This window comes from Tamandua tetradactyla, chromosome 4 (genome assembly GCF_023851605.1).
Source record: "Tamandua tetradactyla isolate mTamTet1 chromosome 4, mTamTet1.pri, whole genome shotgun sequence".
Lineage (NCBI taxonomy): Eukaryota > Metazoa > Chordata > Mammalia > Pilosa > Myrmecophagidae > Tamandua > Tamandua tetradactyla.
In genome coordinates, this window is record NC_135330.1 from 147695338 (window position 1) to 147718785 (window position 23448).

The 23448-nt window shown below is 36.6% G+C and overlaps 1 protein-coding gene across 32 annotated transcripts in view; it reads left to right on the forward strand.

The window, feature by feature from the left end:
• Nucleotides 1–23448, forward strand: part of LOC143681453 (uncharacterized) — a 241337-nt gene that overhangs the window by 165484 nt on the left and 52405 nt on the right. For 13 of the 32 annotated variants that reach the window (XR_013174631.1, XR_013174629.1, XR_013174630.1 and 10 more), the window contains 2 exons: nucleotides 8367–8412; nucleotides 12431–12512. The exons of 6 other annotated variants lie outside the window; for them this stretch is intronic. Coding sequence is in view for 5 of the 26 variants with exons in the window: in XM_077158513.1 (XP_077014628.1) it covers nucleotides 8367–8412; nucleotides 12431–12512 (128 nt within the window). In the remaining 21 variants the exon portion in view is untranslated. Of the gene's footprint in view, nucleotides 1–8366; nucleotides 8413–12430; nucleotides 12513–16796; nucleotides 22505–23448 lie in introns of those variants that run through there. 13 more of the 32 variants (XR_013174639.1, XR_013174636.1, XR_013174640.1 and 10 more) reach the window with 2 other exon arrangements.

The following is a 23448-nucleotide window of genomic DNA, read 5'->3' on the forward strand; positions in this document are numbered from 1 at the left end:
CCACTCTCACCATTCCCTGAAGGGGGCTTGCAAATACTTTTCCAGTCACTGATCAAATCATTCTGGACAAACCAACAAAATCTCATGTGCTACCTGAGATTCCAAGTACTTATGACATTCAATCAAACTATCTACATGAGTTATATTAGGAAATGCTCAAATCAAAATCTAAATTTTGTAACAAATAAATATTTTTTGCTTTAGTCTCACACATAAGGTGACATTTAAAATATTAATTATCATCTATTTTCAGCACCCTGCAATAATGACATTCCTTTGTTCTTCCTCATGCAAAAACATTTTAAAAATTTGTACATTGTACATTTCACTATTATTATACACTCTAGGCATTCCTAGATTATACCATCTTGATCTTTAACATCTATCTTTCTTTTTGATTTCATTTATGTCCCCAGCCCTCCTCCCTCTATCATTCTCACATGCAGCTTTATTCAGTGTTTTAAATAATTACATTACAGTTAGGTAGTATTGTGCTGTCTATTTCTGAGTTTTTGTATCCAGTCCTGTTGAACAGTCTGTATCCCTTCAGCTCCAATTACCCACTATCTTACCCTATTTCTATCTCCTGATGGTCTCTGTTACCAAGGAAATATTCCAAGTTTATTCACTAATGTCAGTTCATATCAGTGAGACCATACAGTATTTGTCCTTTAGTTTTTGGCTAGTCTCACTCAGCATAATGTTCTCAAGGTCCATCCATGTTGTTACATACTTCATAAGTTTATTCTGTCTTAGAGCTGCATAATATTCCATCGTATGTATATACCACAGTTTAGCCACTCATCTGTTGATGGACATTTTGGCTGTTTCCATCTCCTTACAATTGTAAATAATGCTGCTATAAACATTGGTGTGCAAATGTCCGTTTGTGTCTTTGCCCTTAAGTCCTTTGAGTAGATACCTAGCAATAGTATTGCTGGGTCATATGGCAATTCTGTATTCATGTTTTTGAGGAACCGCCAAACTGCCTTCCACAGTGGTTGCACCATTTGACATTCCCACCAACAGTGAATAAGTGTGCCTCTTTCTCCACATCCTCTCCAGCACTTGTCATTTTCTGTTTTGTTGATAATGGCCATTTTGATGGGTGTGAGATGATATCTCATTGTGGTTTTGATTTGCATGTCTCTAATGGCCAGGGACGTTGAGCATCTCTTCATGTGCTTTTGGCCATTTGTATTTCCTCTTCTGAGAAGTGTCTGTTCAAGTCTTTTTCCCATTATGTAATTGGATTGGCTGTCTTTTTGTTGTTGAGTTGAACAATCTCTTTATAAATTCTGGATACTAGACCTTTATCTGACATGTCGTTTCCAAATATTGTCTCCCATTGTGTAGGCTGTCTTTCTACTTTCTTGATGAAGTTTTTTGATGCACAAAAGTGTTTAATTTTGAGGAGCTCCCATTTCTTTCTTTCTTTCTTCAGTGCTCTTGCTTTAGGTATAAGGTCCATAAAACTGCCTCCAATTATAAGATTCATAAGATATCTCCCTACATTTTCCTCTAACTGTTTTATGGTCTTAGACCTAATGTTTAGATCTTTGATCCATTTTGAGTTAACTTTTGTATAGGGTGTGAGATACAGGTCCTCTTTCATTCTTTTGCATATGAATATCCAGTTCTCTAGGCACCATTTATTGAAGAGACTGTTCTGTCCCAAATGAGTTGGCTTGACTGCCTTACCAAAGATCAAATGTCCATAGATGAGAGGGTCTATATCTGAGCACTCTATTCTATTCCATTGGTCGATATATCAATCTTTATGCCAGTACCATGCTGTTTTGACCACTGTGGCTTCATACTATGCCTTAAAATCAGGCAGTGTGAGACCTCCAGCTTCGTTTTTTTTCCTCAAGATACTTTTAGCAATTTGGGGCACCCTGCCCTTCCAGATAAATTTGCTTATTGGTTTTTCTATTTCTGAAAAATAAGTTGTTGGGATTTTGATTGGTATTGCATTGAATCTGTAAATCAACTCAGGTAGAATTGACATCTTAACTATATTTAGTCTTCCAATCCATGAACATGGTGTGCCCTTCCATCTATTTAGGTCTTCTGTGATTTCTTTTAACAGTTTCTTGTAGTTTTCTTTGTATAGGTCTTTTGTCTCTTTGGTTAAATTTATTCCTAAGTATTTTATTCTTTTAGTTGCAATTGTAAATGGAATTTGTTTCTTGATTTCCCCCTCAGCTTGTTCATTACTAGTGTATAGAAACACTACAGATTTTTGAATGTTGATCTTGTACCCTGCCACTTTGCTATACTCATTTATTAGCTGTAGTAGTTTTGCTGTGGATTTTTCAGGGTTTTCGACGTATAGTATCATATCATCTGCAAACAGTGATAGTTTTACTTTTTCCTTTCCAATTTTGATGCCTTGTATTTCTTTTTCTTGTCTAATTGCTCTGGCTAGAACTTCCAACACGATGTTGAATAACAGTGATGATAGTGGACATCCTTGTCTTGTTCCTGATCTTAGGGGGAAAGTTTTCAGTTTTTCCCCATTGAGGATGATATTAACTGTGGGTTTTTCATATATTCCCTTTATAATTTTAAGGAAGCTCCCTTATATTCCTATCCTTTGAAGTGTTTTCAACAGGAAAGGATGTTGAATTTTGTCAAATGCCTTTTCTGCATCAATTGAGAAGATCATGTGATTTTTCTGCTTTGGTTTGTTGATATGGTGTATTACATTAATTGATTTTCTTATGTTGAACCATCCTTGCATACCTGGGATGAATCCTACTTGGTCATGATATATAATTCTTTTAATGTGTTGCTGGATTCGATTTGCTAGAATTTTGTTGAGGATTTTTGCATCTATAGTCATTATAGAGATTGGTCTGTAGTTTTCTTTTTTTGTAATATCTTTGCCTGGTTTTGGTATGAGGGTGATATTGGCTTCATAGAATGAATTAGGTAGCTTTCCCTCCACTTCAATTTTTTTGAAGAGTTTAAGCAGGGTTGGTACTAATTCTTTCTGGAATGTTTGGTAGAATTCACATGTGAAGCCATCTGGTCCTGGACTTTTTTGGGGGGGGAAGCTTTTTAATGACTGTTTCAGTTTCTTTACCTGTGATTGGTTTGTTGAGGTCATCTATTTCTTCTTGAGTCAAAGTTGGTTGTTCATGCCTTTCTAGGAACTCATCCATTTCATCTACATTGTTGTATTTATTAGCATAAAGTTGTTCATAGTATCCTGTTATTACCTCCTTTATTTCTGTGAGGTCAGTGGTTATGTCTCCCCTTCCATTTCTGATCTTATTTATTTGCGTCCTCTCTCTTCTTCTTTTTGTCAGTCTTGCTAAAGGCCCATCAATCTTATTGATTTTCTCATAGAACCGACTTCTGGTCTTATTGATTTTCTCTATTGTTTTCATGTTCTCAATTTCATTTATTTCTGCTCTAATCTTTGTTATTTCTTTCCTTTTGCTTGCTTTGGGGTTAGTTTGCTGTTCTTTCTCCAGTTCTTCCAAGTGGACAGTTAATTCCCGAATTTTTGCCCTTTCTTCTTTTTTGATATAGGCATTTAGGGCAATAAATTTCCCTCTTAGCACTGCCTTTGCTGCATCCCATAAGTTTTGATATGTTGTGTTTTCATTTTCATTCGCCTCGAAATATTTACTGATTTCTCTGGTAATTTCTTCCTTGACCCACTCATTGTTTAAGAGTGTGGTGTTGAGCCTCCACGTATTTGTGAATTTTCTGGCACTCTGCCTATTATTGATTTCCAACTTCATTCCTTTATGATCTGAGAAAGTGTTGTGTATGATTTCAATCTTTTAAAATTTGTTGAGATTTGCTTCGTGACCCAGCATATGGTCTATCTTTGAGAATGATCCATAAGCACTTGAGAAAAAGGTGCATCCTGCTGTTGTGGGGTGTAATATCCTATAAATGTCTGTTAAGTCTAGTTCATTTATTGTGATATTCAAATTCTCTGTTTCCTTATTGTTCCCCTATCTAGATGTTCTGTCCATTGATGAGATTGGGGAATTGAAGTCTCCAACTATTATGGTAGATGTATCTATTTCCTTTTTCAGTATTTGCAGTGTTCGCCTCATGTGTTTTGGGGCATTCTGTTTCGGTGCATAAATATGTATGATTGTTATGTCTTCTTGTTGAATTGTTCCTTTTATTAGTAGATAGTATCCTTCTTTGTCTCTTTTAACTGTTTTACATTAGAAGTCTAATTTGTTGGATATTAGTATAGCTACTCCTGCTCTTTTCTGGCTGTTATTTGCATGAAATATCTTTTCCCAACCTTTCACTTTCAACCTATGTTTTTCTTTGGGTCTAAGATGTGTTTCCTGTAGACAGCATATAGAAGGATCCTGTTTTTTAATCCGTTCTGCCAGTCTGTGTCTTTTGATTGGGGAGTTCAGTCCATTAACATTTAGTGTTATTACTATTTGGGTAGTACTTTCCTCTACCATTTTGCCTTTTGTATTTTATATGTCATATCTAATTTTCCTTCTTTCTACACTCTTTTCCACACCTCTCTCTTCTGTCTTTTCATATCTGTCTCTAGTGCTCCCTTTAGTATTTCTTGCAGAGCTGGTCTCTTGGTCACAAATTCTCTCAGTGACTTTTTGTCTGAAAATGTTTTAATTTCTCCTTCATTTTTGAAGGACGATTTTGCTAGGTATAGAATTCTTGGTTGGCAGTTTTTCTCTTTTAGTAATTTAAATATATCATCCCACTGTCTTCTTGCCTCCATGGTTTCTGCTTAGAAATCTACACAAAGTCTTATTGGGTTTCCCTTGTATGTGATGGATTGCTTTTCTCTTGCTGCTTTCAAGATCCTCTCTTTCTCTTTGAACTCTGACATTCTGACTAGTAAGTGTCTTGGAGAATGTCTATTTGGATCTATTCTCTTTGGTGTGCGCTGCACTTCTTGGATCTGTAATTTTAAGTCTTTCCTAAGAGTTGGGAAATTTTCAGTGATAATTTCTTCCATTAGTTTTTCTCCTCCTTTTCGCTTCTCTTCTCCTTCCAGGACACCCACAACACGTATATTTGTGTGCTTCATATTATCATTCAATTCCGAGTCCCTGCTCATATTTTTCCATTTTTTTCCCTATTGTTTCTGTTTCTTTTTGGATTTCAGATGTTCCATCCTCCAGTTCACTAATCCTAACCTCTGTCTCTTGAAATCTACCATTGTAGGTTTCCATTGTTTTTTTCATCTCTTCTACTATATCTTTCATTCCCATAAGTTCTGTGATTTGTTTTTTCAGATTTTCCATTTCTTCTTTTTGTTCATTCCTTGCCTTCTTCATGTCCTCCCTGAATTCATTGATTTGGTTTTTGATGAGGTTTTCCATTTCTGTTCGTATATTTTGAATTAGTTGTTTCAGCTCCTGTATCTCATTTGAACTATTGGTTTGTTCCTTTGACTGGGCCATATCCTCAATTTTCCTGGTGTGATTTGTTATTTTTTGCTGGCATCTAGACATTTAATTACCTTAATTAGTTTATTCTGGAGATTGCTTTCACTTATCTTACCTAGGGTTTTCTTGCTAGATGAGTTTGTTGTCTATCTGTTCTTTCACCTTCAGTTCAGGTTTTTCTGGGCCTCTAGCTTAAGTTTTATTTAACAGAGGGTAAGTTTTAAGTTCTTGTTTTCTTGTTTCTTGTCCTGCCTGTAAGGTGCCTTTTCCCTCCCCACCCTTAGGAGGGTCTACATAGGTATTACAGACTCCAGCCAGGTTTTCCCAGACTAAACTGGCCTCCTATCAGGGGGAAGGAGTCACCTGCGTCAGTTTTCCCTGAGGGTGAGACCCAGCAGGTTGAAATACTTTCCTGTGAAGTGTCTGGGCTCTGTTTTTCTTATCCTGCCCAGTATGTGGCACTTGTCTGTCTGCGGGTCCCACCAGCAAAAGATGTTTTGGCTCCTTTAACTTTGGAAGACTCTCCCTGCTGGGGGTGTGGTGGAGACAGAGGAGAGGTTGTAGGCTGGTTTTAATGACTTCGAATTGCCAAGCCCTGGGGTCTGATTTCCTTGAGAGAGGGATTCCACCTAAGTTGGGCTTCACCCCTCCCCTGGGGAAGGCACACGTGGGAGATAGCCCTGAAAGCAGTCTGTTTCTGCTTATTCCTGGGGTAGTTGCAGCCCAAGTAGTCCCACTGCTGAATCCAGAGGCAGCCAAGCCTCCATAGAAACAGCCACAAAAACCTATTTCGTCCCCTTTCCTCTTTTTCGGTTAGCCCAATAAGCGACCTCCGCCTTGACCAGTTTGACCTGAGCTGGGGGCCTATTTTTAGTAGTCAGAATTTGTTTATTAATGCCACAATTGGTGTTTGGTTGGACTCAGTCCCTGCTACTGCTAGAGTCTCTTTCCTTTCCCTCTGGGAAGCTGCCTGTGGGAGAGGGGTGCTGGGCACTGTGGTTTGGGGAATTCACTGTTCTGGAGACTCACAGCCGGTCCAGCTGGTCCAGACTGGGGTACACTGTGTGTCTGGTCACTATTGTGGCTCCGGGAGCTGTTCTGTACTGTTTCTGGTTATTTAATAGTTGTTCTGGAGGACGAACTAAGACACGCACATTGCTAAGCCGCCATCTTGGGAGGTTACTTGTTATTTGTTTTTTAGCTATATTTTTTATTCATCTGTCCATATGCTAGATAAAAGGAGCATGAGACAAACAAGGTTTTTACAGTCACACAGTCACATTGTAAAAGTTCTATTGTTATGCAGTCATCTTCAAGAATAAAGGCTATTGAACACAGCTCAGCTGTTTCAGGTACTGTCTTCTGACCACTCCAATATACCATAAACTATAAAGAGATATCTATATACTGCATAAAAATAACCTTCAGGATAACCTCTTGATTCTGAAATCCATCAGACACTGAAACTTCATTTTATCTCATTTCTCTCTTCCCCCTTTGGTCAAGAAGATGTTCACAATACCTTGATGCTGGGTCCCAGTTCATCCCAGGATTTCTGTCCCACATTTCCAGGGAGATTTATACCCCTGGGATTTATGTCCCACACAGGAGGGAGGACAGTGAGTTTACCTGCTGAGTTGGCTTAGAGAGAAGGGCCACATCTGAGCAACAAAAGAGGTTCTCTGGGGGTGATACTTAAACATAATTTTAAGTAGGTTTAGCCTATCCTTTGCAGGAATAAGTTTCATGGGTGCAAACTCAAGATCAAGGGCTCAGCCTATTGATTCAGTTGTCTCTACCGCTTGTGAAAAAATCAGAAATTCTCCAAATGGGGAAGTTGACTATTTCCTCCTTTCTCCCCAGTGCTCCAAGGGGACTTTGCTTACACCTTTTTGTTCACTGCCAAAATTAGGTGAGATATATAAAGGCATCACACTAACCTGGACAAACCAACAAAATCTCAAATAAAATCTATTCAAGATTCCATGTAAGATAGACCCTTTTTAGTATCAAGGACTTGAGAGTTGGAAACCTTAGAGACAATTCACTTAAGATTTTAAGAGGCCCTTTTTTGTCTAGAAAAGAGAGACTGAGAGGGATGACATAAATTTTTAGAAGCCCTACTCTCTATATATCCTAAAGCCATTCTGAGGTCTCAACTGAATCTTAAAGTTATAGCCTTGAGGTCACCTAGGTAATGCTTCATGATCTTGTTCCATATTTGGTATTTACCTAAAGGCCATTCCTTATTTTGAGAGTCTTCTGCTGAGGGAAAAACTGGGGTTAAAAACAATTTTATTTTCAAATGCATTAAGTTCTGCCTCTTTTTATTTCTTGTCAATTCTGCTTGAAAGCTGAGTTTTTTTTTTTTTTTTTTTTAGTTTATTTCTCTCTATATATGCTTTATGGTATCTAGCCACTTTCAGCATTCTGCCTGAAAATCTCTTTAGCCAAATCCATCAGTTCATTAAGTATATACATATATTTTTGCAAATTACTAGGAGACACAATGTTGCCAAACTTTCTGTCACTATAAAATATGGGTTGGCTTTTTCTCTAAACTCCTGTAACAATTTCCTCACTGTCCATCAAGCCCAATGAAACCCAGTAAAGAAATCCTTCAGTTTTTACTCACTGTTCAACCCAAAAGCCAGTGTCACATAATTTAGGTTTTTGCTACTCTAGCATCAAACTTCAGGTACCAAATTCTGTGCTGTTTTATCTATTGCTGCATAACAAGCCATCCACCAGTCTATTGCTTAAAATCATAATTTCATTTTACACATGATTTTCTGGTCTCAGAAACTGAGGAAAAGACTCAGCTGGGCAGTTTGTCTCTGGTCCACTTGTGGCATCAGCTGAGACATGTAGTAGAGAATCCATTTACAAGATGGCTAACATTTCTTTTGTGCTCTTTGGTTTCTATCTCTCTCCATGTGGCATTTTATCCTGAAGGACCTCTTCATGTGCCTTGGACTCCTCAAAGCACAGTGGTCTCAAGGTGAGTGACACTTCTTACATGATGATTCAGAGCTCCTAGACAGAATGCCCCAAGAAGCCTAGACACAGCTGCAAAGCTTCTTATGACCTGGTCTCTGAAGTCCTAGAACAACCCATCTATTACATTCTACTCATCAGTCAATGTACTAAGACCAGTACAGACTCAAGGGGAGACGAATTTTACTTTAACTCAGTGGTAGGAATAGCAAATAATTTGTGGCCATCTTTAAGTCCTTGAAATTCTCCTCAAGAATTTTGGGATTGTGAAGGTGTGGCTGCCAACTTGATGTTAGGATTTCATCTATGCTATTGTTATTAGGTATTGTTTCTATCTCCTTTCTCCTTGAATGCAGTATAATTATGTATTGGAATAAACTGTTTTCAGGAATTTGCAGTGCCAGTGAGAAAATAAAGACTGTGATATAGTTTTTTAAGATATTAAAATTTATATATGTATTCAGGTCACTAAAATTATTCAAATAAATTGTCACATTAGTTGCTGTATATTTTTAGGCACTCAAACACTGGATATTTGCTTAACTGACTAATGAATTCTGTGGGATGTTTGGCTTTCCTTGAATTTCAGATAAATAGTGGACTTAAATCTTAGGCCACAGATAACATATATTTGGAAGAATGTGGTCAAAAGGAATAGAAATTTCTATACTCTTATAAGACTCTGGTTTAACAGAAAAACAATCATGGGAAACTCACACTTTGGTCTCTGTTCCCACAATCTGTTTGTGTAATTTCTGCAAATCCCTACTGGTATAGGAAGAAACAGGATCTAGGATCTCCCAGTAATTAAAACCTTGTGGTAAAGAAAGAAAAACCCTATTCAAAATCCCATTCTGCATATTTCCGACATTTTTTCATTTAAAAAATCTTCCTAAAATAAAAAGATAAAATTGGTGAAATTTCTTAATTTCTTTCTCAAAGAGAAAGGGAATTTCAAGATACAGTTCTAACTATATCAATGATCACCATGAACTTTATAAAAAAACTTTTCTGTTAGGTTTGTGAGATAGCAGGCCTTTCTGAAAAACTGATATATTTATTTAAATGTGTATATCAAACTTCTAAATATGTGAAAGGACCACACCAAACATGCTCACCAGAGCAATTTTTCCCCAAGATTCCTAAACTTGATTGCATAGACAGTTGACTCTTAATCGTACCACAGTCTAGCTTTTGCCATTTTCCCCAGCAGCCTGATATTAGCATTAGGGTTTCATTCTCAGGCTTAGAGTAGATAGACAAGTTGTTGTCCAGCACACAAACAGAACTGACTGTGATAATGCAATAATGACTTGATAACATGCATATGTTCCTAACCCTTTAAGCCTGAGCTTGGACAAGTTTCAATTATGACAGACTTGAAGTCTTAAACAAGTTGAATAAAGCCAGGCCAATACCACTGGCAATTTTCCCTTTATGATATATTATTTCTCATGAAACAGCTAACTTCTGACTATGAAATAATTACTTCTAAAACCGATGTACTTCTAATTACATATTCAGAAGTAACTATGAATGAAATGGCAAAAACTTTTCAGAAGTTCTTGATAATTTTGAAGCTAGACAGTAATCAGACAAAATTTCAAAAAGGTGTGTTAATGAAAAGACAGGGTTTAGGAAAGGCAACCAAGAAATCTTTATTTTTCTAAAGAGAGAATACAGTATTTGACAACTCATACTGATCAACAAAGTATCACTACTATTAATGTGTGAGACAGTAAACTGATCATATTTAGAACACATCAACCCTCCCAAAAAAGTAATTTTCAGGGTCTAATGTTCTCCATAATCAATTGTTGCATGTGTCCCCACTCCCTCTGCCCCTCTTTTGGTATGGGAGGAATATGTCTGGCAATTCAGAGAATTTGGAGTTGGAAAAATTCTTAGACATGACCTAGTTGGTACATGATTTTGGGAGGATAAGATGCTTTACACATTGCTCCTGGTGTTAATTACAGAGTCATATCTTTTGACCATACTTAATGTGGTTTCAATGACCCCATGCTCTGAATCACACCATTTTTTTTCTTACTCAACTACATTTTGAATGCCAGTGATTTTATAAGTTTATGCATTTAAGAAATACATCTTGCTTACTGCTAGGAATCAGAGATATAAAAATGAAGAAGAAAATATTTTGGCCTCAAAGATCTTTCTCTTTAGAAGGAGAGAAACATTAAACAAAATATTAAAATATAATGAGACCAGTCATAAAATAGAAGTGTTGAAAAGGTAGTATGGGATTATGGAAAATAGAAGGCAAAACTCTGCTTTGAGGGTCAAGAGCAAACAATACTTGAACAGGGATTTAACAATGAGTAGGAATTTCCAGGCAAAATAGTAGGTATGGATATTTTAAATGGAGCAAATAATATACTCCAAATAGACATATAAAAATGATAAAAATGATTATATGTCAGAGGTGAGAGAGACTGGAATGGAAGATTGAAGAAACACATGTTCATGTCCTTTTCTCAATTTCATAAAGCAGGGGCAAATGAACAAGGATTCCATTGTGGGAAAAGTAGAAGCAATGCCAGAGACTTGATTGTCTTGGGGATGAGCAGAAAGAGGAAACCCTGGTACAGGGGAGGGTCTTACCCTGAAATTCATCAGTATGAGTATAGAATTGAGGGATGAGGTCAGGTGGAGTCAGATTAGAATTAGGGGAACTAGAATAAAACATTATTCTAAACACAAATGTGAAATTAAGACTATTGGAAAATGAACCAAGGGTTCAGAATGAACAAGGGAAATAAGTTAGGGTTGATGAATGAAGGGTGAAGTATGAGAGATGAGGAATAGGTTATCAGTGGATAAATTAAGTGTGCAAGAGCCAGAGCAATTTTTGAGAGCAAGAACCTGTTCTTTCTTTAACCCTAAGCAAGCAGTCAGGCCAGAGGTGGTTACTTAAGGAGATGCATAATTGGAAAACCTAGCAGATACTTGCATATGGAAGAAGTTTTGAGGTCATGTGGTATGGTGGGGCAGGGGGAGGGTGGGAAATGAAGCTCTGAAGACTTTGTAGTGCATTTTAAGGAGTTTGGAATTTCTCTGAAGTTCTTAGAAGGCATTCAGGGATTTTAAGTAGGAAAAGTTGTAGTTTAGGAAGAGTTGTCTGGACGTAGTGTCAAAGATGAAATAGGAATATAGACACTCAACTAGAACATAGGACAATGAATTAGGAGATTATTTCAATAATTTTGGTGCAAGATTATGAGGACCTGAATTTAGGCAATGGCAGTAGGGAAAGGGAAGAGAAGGATTTAAAGAACATATAGGTTTCTCTAGACATATAAAAATGATTATGTGTCGGGTGGTCCACAGTGGCTCAGCAGGTAAGAATGCTTGCCTGCCGTTCCTGAGGACCAGGGTTCGATTCCCGGTGCCTGCCCATGTAAAGAAAAAAAAAAAAAGAAAAAAGAAAAAAAAAAGTAAAAATGATTATGTGTCAGAGGTGAGAGAGAGTGGAAAACTGAGAGTAACTTTCAGTGTCCAACTGGGAGATATATTTGTCAGGGGAGACCAACTGCCCTAACAGTAACCCCAAAGCCTCATTAGCTTAACCCAATAAAGGTTTATTTTTTTCTCATGTCACAATCTAATACATATTAGGAGTGGTGGATGGAGGTGTCTCTGTTCTATAAAATCATTCAGGAACCAAACTCCTTCCATTTAGTGCCTTCACAATCTCAGAGTTTCAGAGTCCTCCTATGAATTCCCTGCATCAAGGTGGCTGACAAAGCAAGAGAGAGAATGTGGAGGGTTGTGAGGTCCCTCACAATTTTTAGAGACCAGGAATGGAAATTATTTATATTACTTCTGTTCACAGCCTATTGGCCAGAACTGATTCACAAAGCTGCACCTAATTACAAAAGTGTCTCTCTGTGTGTCTAGGAGTAAAAGAATGGAGATTGCTGAAGACACAACATTGTCTCTGCTGTGGTATATCTTTCTACCCATCAACTATTTTTTTTTTTCACCATTTCTTCCTCACATAGGAGACATTCTTTTGTTTCCAAGGGAGACAACATAAGTTCCATCCAGTCACTCATCTGGAGAGCCAAAATGCAGGACTTCCAGGTGATGCACAGTGAGAGATATGGTTTCTCATGGTTTTGTGAGTGATGGCCCAAAATGACAAACTTTCTAACCTCCTCTACCCATATAAACTGGTACCAAAGAGGCCGAATAAGCAGAAACAAACACTTCCATTCAGGAAAAGAAAGAATTGGAAGCACAGTCACTGGTCTGTAGCAAGTCTGAACAGACATAATGGAAGGGTCCCTATCCTGATGGTGAGCAAAATTTCTTGATTAGTCCCAAGATCTGTTCTCTGTGAGAAGCTGCCAGACCCCTGACTCTTTGCCCTTCAGGAGGTTCTTGTCTGTTGTTTCTTCCTTGGCAAAACCTGAAGTAGGTGTTGAGGAGTTTGTCTTTCTTGAAGGCATCATAGCTTTAGACCCCACTTTTGCTTGAGAGATATTTTAAAGCTCACAGTACATACATTTTTAAACCAGCCTTGTCATTTTTTTTGCTAATAGTCTCAAAATAGTAATAGGTTTCTGATCTTATTGCTTCTAGTCGTTTCCATGTGTCAATACATTAAAATTTCTAAAATTTCTTTCTAGATTAGTTCTGTTTTGCTTCCTTTTTTTTTTAAAAAAAATGATTTTCTCACTTCCATGTTTCTCTTCCAACATAATGGAGACTTCCTGAGTCTATCTGTAACAAAAAGCATGGATAGGAGTTTAATACTCTTAATAATTCTTTGCCAAAAAATGTTGAGTTACTTTGTTTAACTGAGAAGTTTAATTCGAAAGTTTTTGCTTGATACTTTTCTAAACAATAGTTCTTACTTTTAGAGGTCTAGTAGCAGTGGGGCTTTTCCAAACACTGTGCTCTCTTTTTCTTTCATTTCTGCTTTTGAACAAGCCAATTCATTTTAAAGTTCATCTCTTTCTTGAAATGCCTTGCTAATAGCAAGCAACACCTAATTTTCTGGTTCTTTCTAGTTGCTTCTCCTAGATTTTGAGATTTTGTTTTCATGTATTCTACCTCCTAAATTATGATAAGAAACAATTTAAGCATTTTGTCATTAGCATAATACTGTTCCCATCCTTTCACAGCCAGTGGAAGCTATTTTCTTTATGCTTGGTTTCCAACTGTGGGCGTTTGTTTGTGTAGTCTCTCACTTCAAGATATTCAGTTCTGTATTACATAGGAAATGCAAGCCTTTGTAATTACAAATCATCACTGGAACACCGCAGATTCTGAGAGAAAGCATAGACTTACTGGCATCTAGATCTGGGACTTCTGACCTCTAAATCATGAGCCAATATATTCTTGTTTAAGCTGGCCCATTGTGTGTATTTATCATAGTAGCTGTGGCAAATTAAGACAGACCTACTCCTTTTGATATGTCTCTGTGTAATCCAATAGAAGAGTTCAGAAAGTAGTTAAAGAAATCAATCAGGAGCTTAGGTGAGAAGTTGAATTTGTATAATAGATTTGATAGCTATTTACATATAGGGTACTAATTCATCTTCCCAGCACAATTTTGCTATGTCTTTTGCTTTCCAATTTCTCGACTTCAAACTTTCTCCTACTCTTAGTTTACTTCTCTGCCCTCAATATTTTTATCCAATTCTTGATTTTCTCATCTTTATTTCTCTTTTACCTTTTACTCTTCCTCTTCTTTTCACCTTCTCTTTTTTCTCTCCTCTTTTCACATTCTGCTAGCATTTTTCTTTATTTAAAGTATCTAAAAGTCCCTATAGGTTAAACAATTGCATACAGAATTGAAGTTTTTAATTAAGAAGTAAATCACTGAGACTTCCGGAGAAGATGGCGGCTTAGTAAGACGCGCGGGTCTTAGTTCCTCCTCCAGAAAAGCAACTAAAGAAACAGAAACAATACGAAACAGCTCCCAGAGTCACGACAGAGACCAAAAAGACAGCGTACCCCATTCTGGAACAGCTGAACGGGCAGGGAGAATCTGCTGCGGTGAGCTACCCGAGGGGGCGCGTTTTCCCGGCCGGGGCGGCTGGCGACTGGGGTCCCCTCCACGCACGTGGCTCACCGGCCTGACTGGGAACGTTGGATAGCGGGGCCCTCCCGTCACGCTTGGCATTTCGGGCCAGCTGGGCAATTAGGACCGGCACTCTCCCAAGCCGCGGCGGCCAGCGACCCCCACCTCCACGCGCGGTTTCCCGGGCCAACTGCGGTGCAGACAGACGAGCGCCACGAGCGCCACCTACTGGGCAGGAAAAGAAAAACAGAGCCCAGAGATTTCACAGAAAAAGCTTTCAACCAGCTGCGTAACACACCCAGGGAAATCTGATCAAATGCCCAGACACCAGCAGAAAATAATGGATGACGCTCGGAAAATTTGAAGATATGGCCCAGTCAAAGGAACAAACCAATAGTTCAAATGAGATACAGGAGCTGAGACAACTAATGCTGAATATACGAACAGAAATGGAAAAATTCTTCAAAAACCAAATCAATAAATTGAGGGAGGACATGAAGAAGACATGGGCTGAACAAAAAGAAGAAATAGAAAATCTGAAAAAACAAATCACAGAACTTGTGGGAGTGAAGGACAAAGAAGAAAAAATGGAAAAAACAATGGATACCTACAATGGTAGATCTAAAGAGACAGAAGCTACAATTAGTGAACTGGAGGATGGAACATCTGAATTCCAAAAAGAAACAGAAACTATAGGGAAAAGAATGGAAAAACTTGAGCAGGGCATCAGGGAACTGAATGACAATATGAAGCGCACAAATATACGTGTTGTGGGTGTCCCAGAAGGAGAAGAGAAGGGAAAAGGAGGAGAAAAACTAATGGAAGAAATTATCACTGAAAATTTCCCAACTCTTATGAAAGACCTAAATTTACAGATCCAAGAAGTGCAGTGCACCCCAAAGAGAATAGACCCCAATAGGCGTTCTCCAAGACACTTACTAGTTAGAATGTCAGAGGTCAAAGAGAAAGAGAGGATCTTGAAAGCAGCAAGAGAAAAACAATCTGTCACATACAAGGGAAACCCAATAAGACTATGTGTAGATTTCTCAGCAGAAACCATGGAAGCTAGAAGACAGTGGGATGATATATTTAAATTACTAAAAGAGAAAAACTGCCAACCAAGACTCCTATATCCAGCAAAATTGTCCTTCAAAAATGAAGGAGAAATTAAAACATTTATAGACAAAAAGTCACTGAGAGAATTTGTGACCAAGAGACCAGCTCTGCAAGAAATACTAAAGGGAGCACTAGAGTCAGATACGAAAAGACAGAAGAGAGAGGTATGGAGTAAAGTGTAGAAAGAAGGAAAATCAGATATGATATATATAATACAAAAGCCAAAATGGTAGAGGAAAATATTATCCAAACAGTAATAATACTAAAAGTTAATGAACTGAATTTCCCAATCAAAAGACATAGAATGGCAGAATGGATTACGACCCAGCAATACCACTGCTAAGTATCTACTCAAGGGACTTAAGGGCAAAGACACAGACGGACATTTGCACACCAGTGTTTATAGCAGCATTATCTACAATTGCAAAGAGATGGAAACAGCCAAAATGTTCATCAACAGACGAGTGGCTAAACAAACTGTGGCGTATACCTACGATGGAATATTATGCAGCTTTAAGACAGACTAAACTTATGAAGCATGTAATAACATGGATGGACCTAGAGAACATTATGCTGAGTTAGTCTAGCCCAAAACTAAAGGACAAATACTGTAAGGTCCCACTGATGTGAACCGACATTTGAGAATCAGCTTGGAATATATCACTGGTAACAGAGACCAGCAGGAGTTAGAAACAGGGTAAGATAATGGGTAATTGGAGCTGAAGGGATACAGACTGTGCAACAGGACTAGATACAAAAACTCAAAAATGGACAGCACAATAATACCTAAGTGTAATGTAACTATGTTGGAACACTGAATGAAGCTGCACCTGAAATATGGTTTTTTGTTTGTTTGTTTGTGTGTTTGTATCTTTTGTTTTTGTTTTTTTTCTTTTTCCTTTATATATATATATATATATATTATTAGTATTATTATTTTAATTCTCTTCTCTATATTAACATTCTATATTTTTTTCTGCTGTTTTGCTAGTTCTTTTCCTAAATCGATGCAAATGTACTAAGAAATGATGATCATACATCTATGTGATGATACTAAGAATTACTGAGTGCATTTGTAGAATGGAATGATTTCTAAATGTTGTGTTAATTTCTTTTCTTTTTTTTGATTAATAAAAAAATTAAAAAAAAAAAGAAGTAAATCACTAAAATAAATTCATTCATTTTAATTTTTTTCTTTTTCTTTTTTTTCACATGGGCAGGCACCAGGAATCAAACCCGGGTCTCCGGCATGGCAAACAAGACCTCTGCCTGCTGAGCCACCGTGGCCCACCCAAATGCATTCATTTTAGAATTGGTATTTAATAGTAATCTAGAAAAGTCATAGTCACCAATTATTAACATATCCATTTACACTTGAATTGGCAAACATTATTTTCTAATGAAAGCTGGGCAGCATCTCTGTATTTCGTTTTTTCTAAGTGTATCAGTGATATTTACCCAAGTTGATGCCTAACTTACTCTCTAGAGGTTACTTTTTGTTTTGTTGTTTTCTGTAACTCTAGAAGATGTTTTTCTATTTTTATTTTCATCTCATTGCAGTGGATACACAAGAAGGATGAACATTGTATTTGGTTTCATGTACTTAATAAACAATTACATACCTTATCCTAGTCAGAAATGTTATTATGGTTTTAGATGTAACTTAAATGAATACCTAATCATGTACTATAGATAGTTGGGTGGACTTCTGGATCACTCAGAACCAGTTTTTCCAGTTTAAAAGACACAAAAAGGATAATACCAATGAATTTATACCTAATGGAACTGTGACATGGTCAGATAATTAGTTTCATGTTGAATCTATAATAGTAATGAGGAAAGTATAGTTTGAGTAGCAAATGAAAGGAGAAATTCTGTTTGTGAGAAACATGATAAAGAAAGTCAGAATGAGTAATTTGTGGTATGCTGCTTCACTGTCTGTGAAGAACCTGAGATGTGAGCCTTAAAAATAGTTTATTCTAGAAGTGTTGTAGGAAGACTCTAAATGCCTGCATGAAAATCTTTTAGGGTACTTTTGGCTCTATCTCCCTTTATGTTAGGGACTTTGTAGTATCACAATTAAGCATTTTTAAATTAATTGAAAAGTGCACCCCAAAGAAGTCTCTGGGCTTAGATGGTTTCACTGCAGAACTACTAAACATTTAACAAAGAATCAATACCAACTTTACACAATCTTTTGTGTAAGGAAAGAGCACTTGCAAATTTTTGTCATGAGGCCATTATTATCTTGATACCCAACTTAAAGACAGTAAAAAACAGAAAACTACAGATCAAAATCCCTTAATGAGTTTAGAAACAAAAATTCTCAACAAAATATCAGCAAGCAGAATCCAAAAATGTATAAACCATGTCCAAATGGGATTTATTCCAGTTTTGCAAGGTGGTATCAACACTTGAAATTGTGTAATCTACTATCAACAAATTAAGTTAAAAAACCATATGATCATATTAATTGATGAGCAGAAAGCTGCTGACAAAATACAACATCTATTCATGATAAAAAAAAACTCTCAACAAGTTAAGAATAGAGGTAATTATCTCAATTTGACCGGGATCATCTACAGCAAGTCTATAGGTGACATAATCCTTAATGGTAAAAATCACATGCTTTCCCCCTAAGATTGGAAAGAAAACAAGGATATTTGCTCACAAACTGGAAGATTTAGCCACTGCAATAAGGCAAGAAAAAGAAATAAATGACATCCAGATTAGAGAGAAAGAAATAAAACTATCTCTCTTTACAGATAGCATTACTGGCTATGTAGTAAATTCCAAGGAATCTACAAAAACTCCTAGAATAAGAAATGAATTCAGCAAGGTTGTAGGGCACAAGACCAATGCCCCCAAATCAATCTTATTTGTATGCTCTTGCAACTAGCAGAAGCTGAAATTAAAAATACAGTACAATTTGGGTGGGCAATTGCGGGACAGTGGCAGAGTTCTCACTTGCCATGGCAGAGACCCAGGTTCGATTCCCAGTGCCTGCCCATATCCCCCCTAACCCCCCAAAATACAATACAATTTAAAAGTGCTTCAAAAGAAATACTTAAATATACAGTTAACAAAACAAGTACAGTATCTACTGAAAATTACAAAATTCTGGTGACAAAATTAAAGAAAGTTTCAATAAATGAATAGAATTGTCTTGTTCATGGACTGTAAGATTTATCATCATAATAATATATATTCTCCACATACCAATCTATAAGCTTAATGAAATTTCCATCAAAACTCCATCAAGTGTTAGAACACCCAGACAATCAACAAGGAAACAGAGAAGTTAAACAACTTGATAAATGAATTAGATCTAACAGACATATATAAGCTATTACACCCCAAAACACCAGGGTACACATTCTTCTCAAGTGTTCATGGAGCATTCTCCAGGATAGCTCATATGCTAGGGCACAAAACAGGTCTTTACAAATTTAAAAACATTGAAATTATTCAAAGCACTTTCTTTGAATAAAGCACAATGGAATGAAGCTGGAAATCAATAACCATCAAAGAAAGAATCTTTCATAAATACATGTAGATTAAATAACACACTCTTAAACAGTGGGTCAAAGAATAAATTGCTAGAGAAATTGGTAACTATCTGAAGATGAATGAAAATGAGAATACCACATACCAAAACTTATGGGATGCACCAGAGGCTGTGCTGAGAGGGAAATTTATTACCCTAAATGCTTATATTAAAAAATAAGAAAGAGCAAAACTTGAGGACTTAACTGATCACCTGGAGGAACTTGAAAAAGAACAGCAAACTAAACCCATGCATATAGAAGATGAGAAGTAACAAAGATTAAAGCAGAGTTAAGTGAATGGGAGAAAAAAGAATAGAAAAAATCAATAAAACCAAGTTGGTTATTTAAGAAATTTAATAAAATTGATGGACCCCTAGTAAGGCTGACAAAGAAAAAAGGAGAGAAGATGCAAATAAACAAAATCAGAAATGAGAGGGAGGTCATTACCACAGACTCTGAATTAATAAAAAAAAATCATAACAGGATATTATGAATAATTATATGCCAAGAAATAGGACGACTTAGATGAAATAGACAGATTTCTGGAAACACATGAATAAACTACACTGGCAAAGAAGAAATAGACGATCTCAACAAAACAATCACAAGTAAAGAGATTCAATCAGTCATCAAAAAGCTTCTAACAAAGAAAAGCCAGGGCCATATGACTTCATAAGGGAATTTTATCAAACATTTCATAAGGATCTAACACCAGTCCTCCTCAAACTTTTCCAAAAAATTGAGGAAAAAAGAACACTACCTAACTCATTTTATGAAGCTAACATCACTTTAATACCAAAACCTGGTAAAAATGCTATAAAAAAGGAAAACTACAGGCTAATCTCCTTAATGAGCATAGATGCAAAAATTCTCAATAAAATATTAGCAAATTGAATCCAACAACACATTAAAAGAATTATGCACCATGACCAAGTGGGATTTATACCAGGAATGCAAAGATGGTTTAACACAAGAAAATCAGTTAATGTAATACAATACATTAACAAATTGAAAGGGAAAAATCACATGATCATCTTGATTGATGCTGAAAAAACATTCCACAAAATTCAACTTTTTTTAAATAAAAATACTTCAAAAGCTAGGAATTAAAGGTAACTTCCTCAATATGATAAAGGGCATGTATGACAAACTGATAGCCAGCATCATACTCAATGGAGAGAGACTGAAAGCTTTCCCCCTAAGATCAAGAATGAGATAAGGATGCCCTCTGTCACCACTATTATTCAACATTGTACTAGAAGTTCTAGCTAGAGCAATCAGGAAGGAAAAAGAAATAAAAGCCATCCAAATTGGAAAAGAAGAAGTAAAACTTTCATTATTTGCAAATGACATGATATTATACTTGGAAAATCCTAAGAAATCTACAACAAAGTTACTTGAGCTAATAAACAAATTCAGCAAGGTGGCAGGATATAAGAGTAATGTGCAAAAATCAATAATGTTTCTATACACAAGCAATGACCTAACTGAGGAGTCAAGGAAAAAAATCCATTCAAAGTAGCAATTAAAAGAATCAAGTATTTAGGATGACTTTTACTAGGGACATAAAGGACTTGTACATGGAAAACTACATAACATTGCTAAAAGAAATCAAAGAAGATCTAAATAGGTGGAAAGATATTCCCTGCTCATGGATAAGAAGGTTATATATAGTTAAGATGTCAATTCTATGCAAATTAATCTACCAATTCAATGCAGTACCAATAAAAATTCCATCAACCTACTTTGAAGAATTTGAAACACCAGTTACCAAATTCATGTGGAAGGGAAAGAGACCCTGGGTAGCTAAAAGCATCCTATAAAGAAGAACACAGTGAGAGTATTGACACTTCCTGATTATAAAACTCATTATAAAGCCACAGTGGGTCAAAACAGCATGGTACGGGCACAAAGATAGAAGAACTGACCAATGGAATCAAATTGAGAGTAGAGAAACAGACCACCAAATCTATAGTCAACTGATCTTTGACAAGGCTCCCCAATCCATTAAACAGGGAAAAAAGTAGTCTTTTCAGTAAAATGGCACGGGAGAACTGGATATCAATAGCCAAAGGATGAAAGAGGAGCCTTACCTTTCACCTTACACAAAAATCAACTCAAAGTGGATCAAATACCTAAATATAAGAACTAGTACCATAAAGCTCCTAGAAGAAAATGTATGGAAACATCTTCAAGACCTAGTATTAAGAAATAGCTTCCTAAACTTTATACCCAAAGCACAAGCAAGAAAAGAAAAAGATAGATAAATGGAAACTCTTTTGTGCCTCAAAAAGACTGTCAAAAAGGTGAAGAGGCAGCCAACTCAATGGGAGAAATATTTGGAAATCACACATCAGACAAAAGTTTGATATACTGTATACATAAAGAAATCATACAACTCAACAACACAAGAACAAGCAACCCAATTATAAAGTGGGCTAAAGATATGAATAGACATTTTTTTCTGATGAGCAAATATAGATGGCTAAAAAGCACATGAAGAGATGCTGATTTTCATTAGTTATCAGGGAAATGCAGAGCAAGACTACAATGAGATACCACATCATACCTATAAGAACAGCTATCAAACAAACAGGAAACTACAAATGTTGGTAAGGATGTGGGGAAATTGGGACACTTACGCACTGCCAGTAGGATTGTACAGATAGTGGTACAGCCACTATGGAGACAGTTTGGTGGTACCTTAGGAAACTAAACATCAAGTTGCCCTATGAACTGGCAATACCATGGTATATACCCAGAAGAAATGAAAGCAGTGACACAAACAGACATGTTTGTGTCATGAACACACCAATGTTCATAGCAGAATTATTCACAATTTTGCCAAAATATGGAAACAATTTAAGTGCTCATCAACAGACGAGTGGATTAAGAAAATGTGGTATATACATATGATGGAATATTATGCAGCAGTAAGATGAAATGACATTGAAGCACATCACAAGATGGATGAGCCTTGAGGACACAATGCTGAGTAAAATAAGCCAGACACAAAATGATAAATATTGTATAATTCCACCTTATGACCGTGGTAAAAGTACAATTGGAGGCTTATAATACATAATATAGGGTCTTAAAGATACATGGAAGTTAGAGATGGGTGAACTGTCAGCTAACGAAGTTGAACTCAAATGTAAGGGAAAAGATGGAAGTGAAGGTGGTTCACTAGTGGGTCTATAAGCAATATTCCCATATTGAAGGTGAATATGATTGAAAGGGGTTGTATAGACCCACGTGTCCCCCTGATTAACCCTACAAATATAAATAAGTTCTTGCATGAACTACTTCAAAGGTATGAATCTTATACAAAAAGCGTATAGTTTCAGGGTATAGGGGAAAGCTGCTATTGCATGCTATGAACTATGTTTAAAAGGAAGACATCAACAGTATGACAGCAACAGCAGGAGTAAATAATGGGGGCAGGAGCAAAAGTTAAGGGGAGGTTTGGATTTTCTGTTTGGTGAGGGTGTATTTATTGGTTATCTTTCTCTTGGGAACAATTAAATTATCTAAAATTGAGAGTGTTGATGGACTGTGGACTTTGGACATTATATATGATGCTTAATGAATGGAGATATCTGAAGGAGGCACTGACTGAGAAGTAGACTGGTGAATGATGGTGCATATATACATATATATATGATCAAATATTGTGCTGCTACACAAAGGAATGAAGTTGTCAGATATGCAACATTGTGAATGAACTTGCGGCACATTTGGTGAGGCAAAATAAGCCAGAAACAAAAGAGCAATGATTTTATGGTCTCCTTTCTATAAATAGAAAGTATTTATAAGAAAACAGGGGCCAAGATTGTAAGCTCTTAAAGCAGTAACATTTAGTCCAGAGTTGAAAGTATTATTTCTGGATTTGACAAGTTGTTTTATATATGCATAACCTGGTATTTTGAAATATGAATGAAATCTGTCAGGTTGGGATTCGGGTAATTTGGAATACAGGGGTAAGGAAGACACTGTCTATGTTTTAGAACCTCACCTACTCTTTGAGACCAAAGGAAGAAAGGCTTATTTTTTTCAGAACCTAAATTTTCTGCAACTCATAATCTAACTCAACCTGTCTGAATAGATCACTTAAACAATCCAAACACAGGCAACCCAGAATAAGAATGAGGGCTTTTAATCCTGTATAGCTTAATGCAATGCCTAGATACATCTCAGAGTATATTAAGCAGATAATCAAAAAATATTAGCAAAGTCCCTTGAGGGGTGGGAGATAAAATGTGAAACTATTAAACTTTACCCCTAGGGAAACCCCTGGTACTGTGTCAAACATGAAGGACACCCA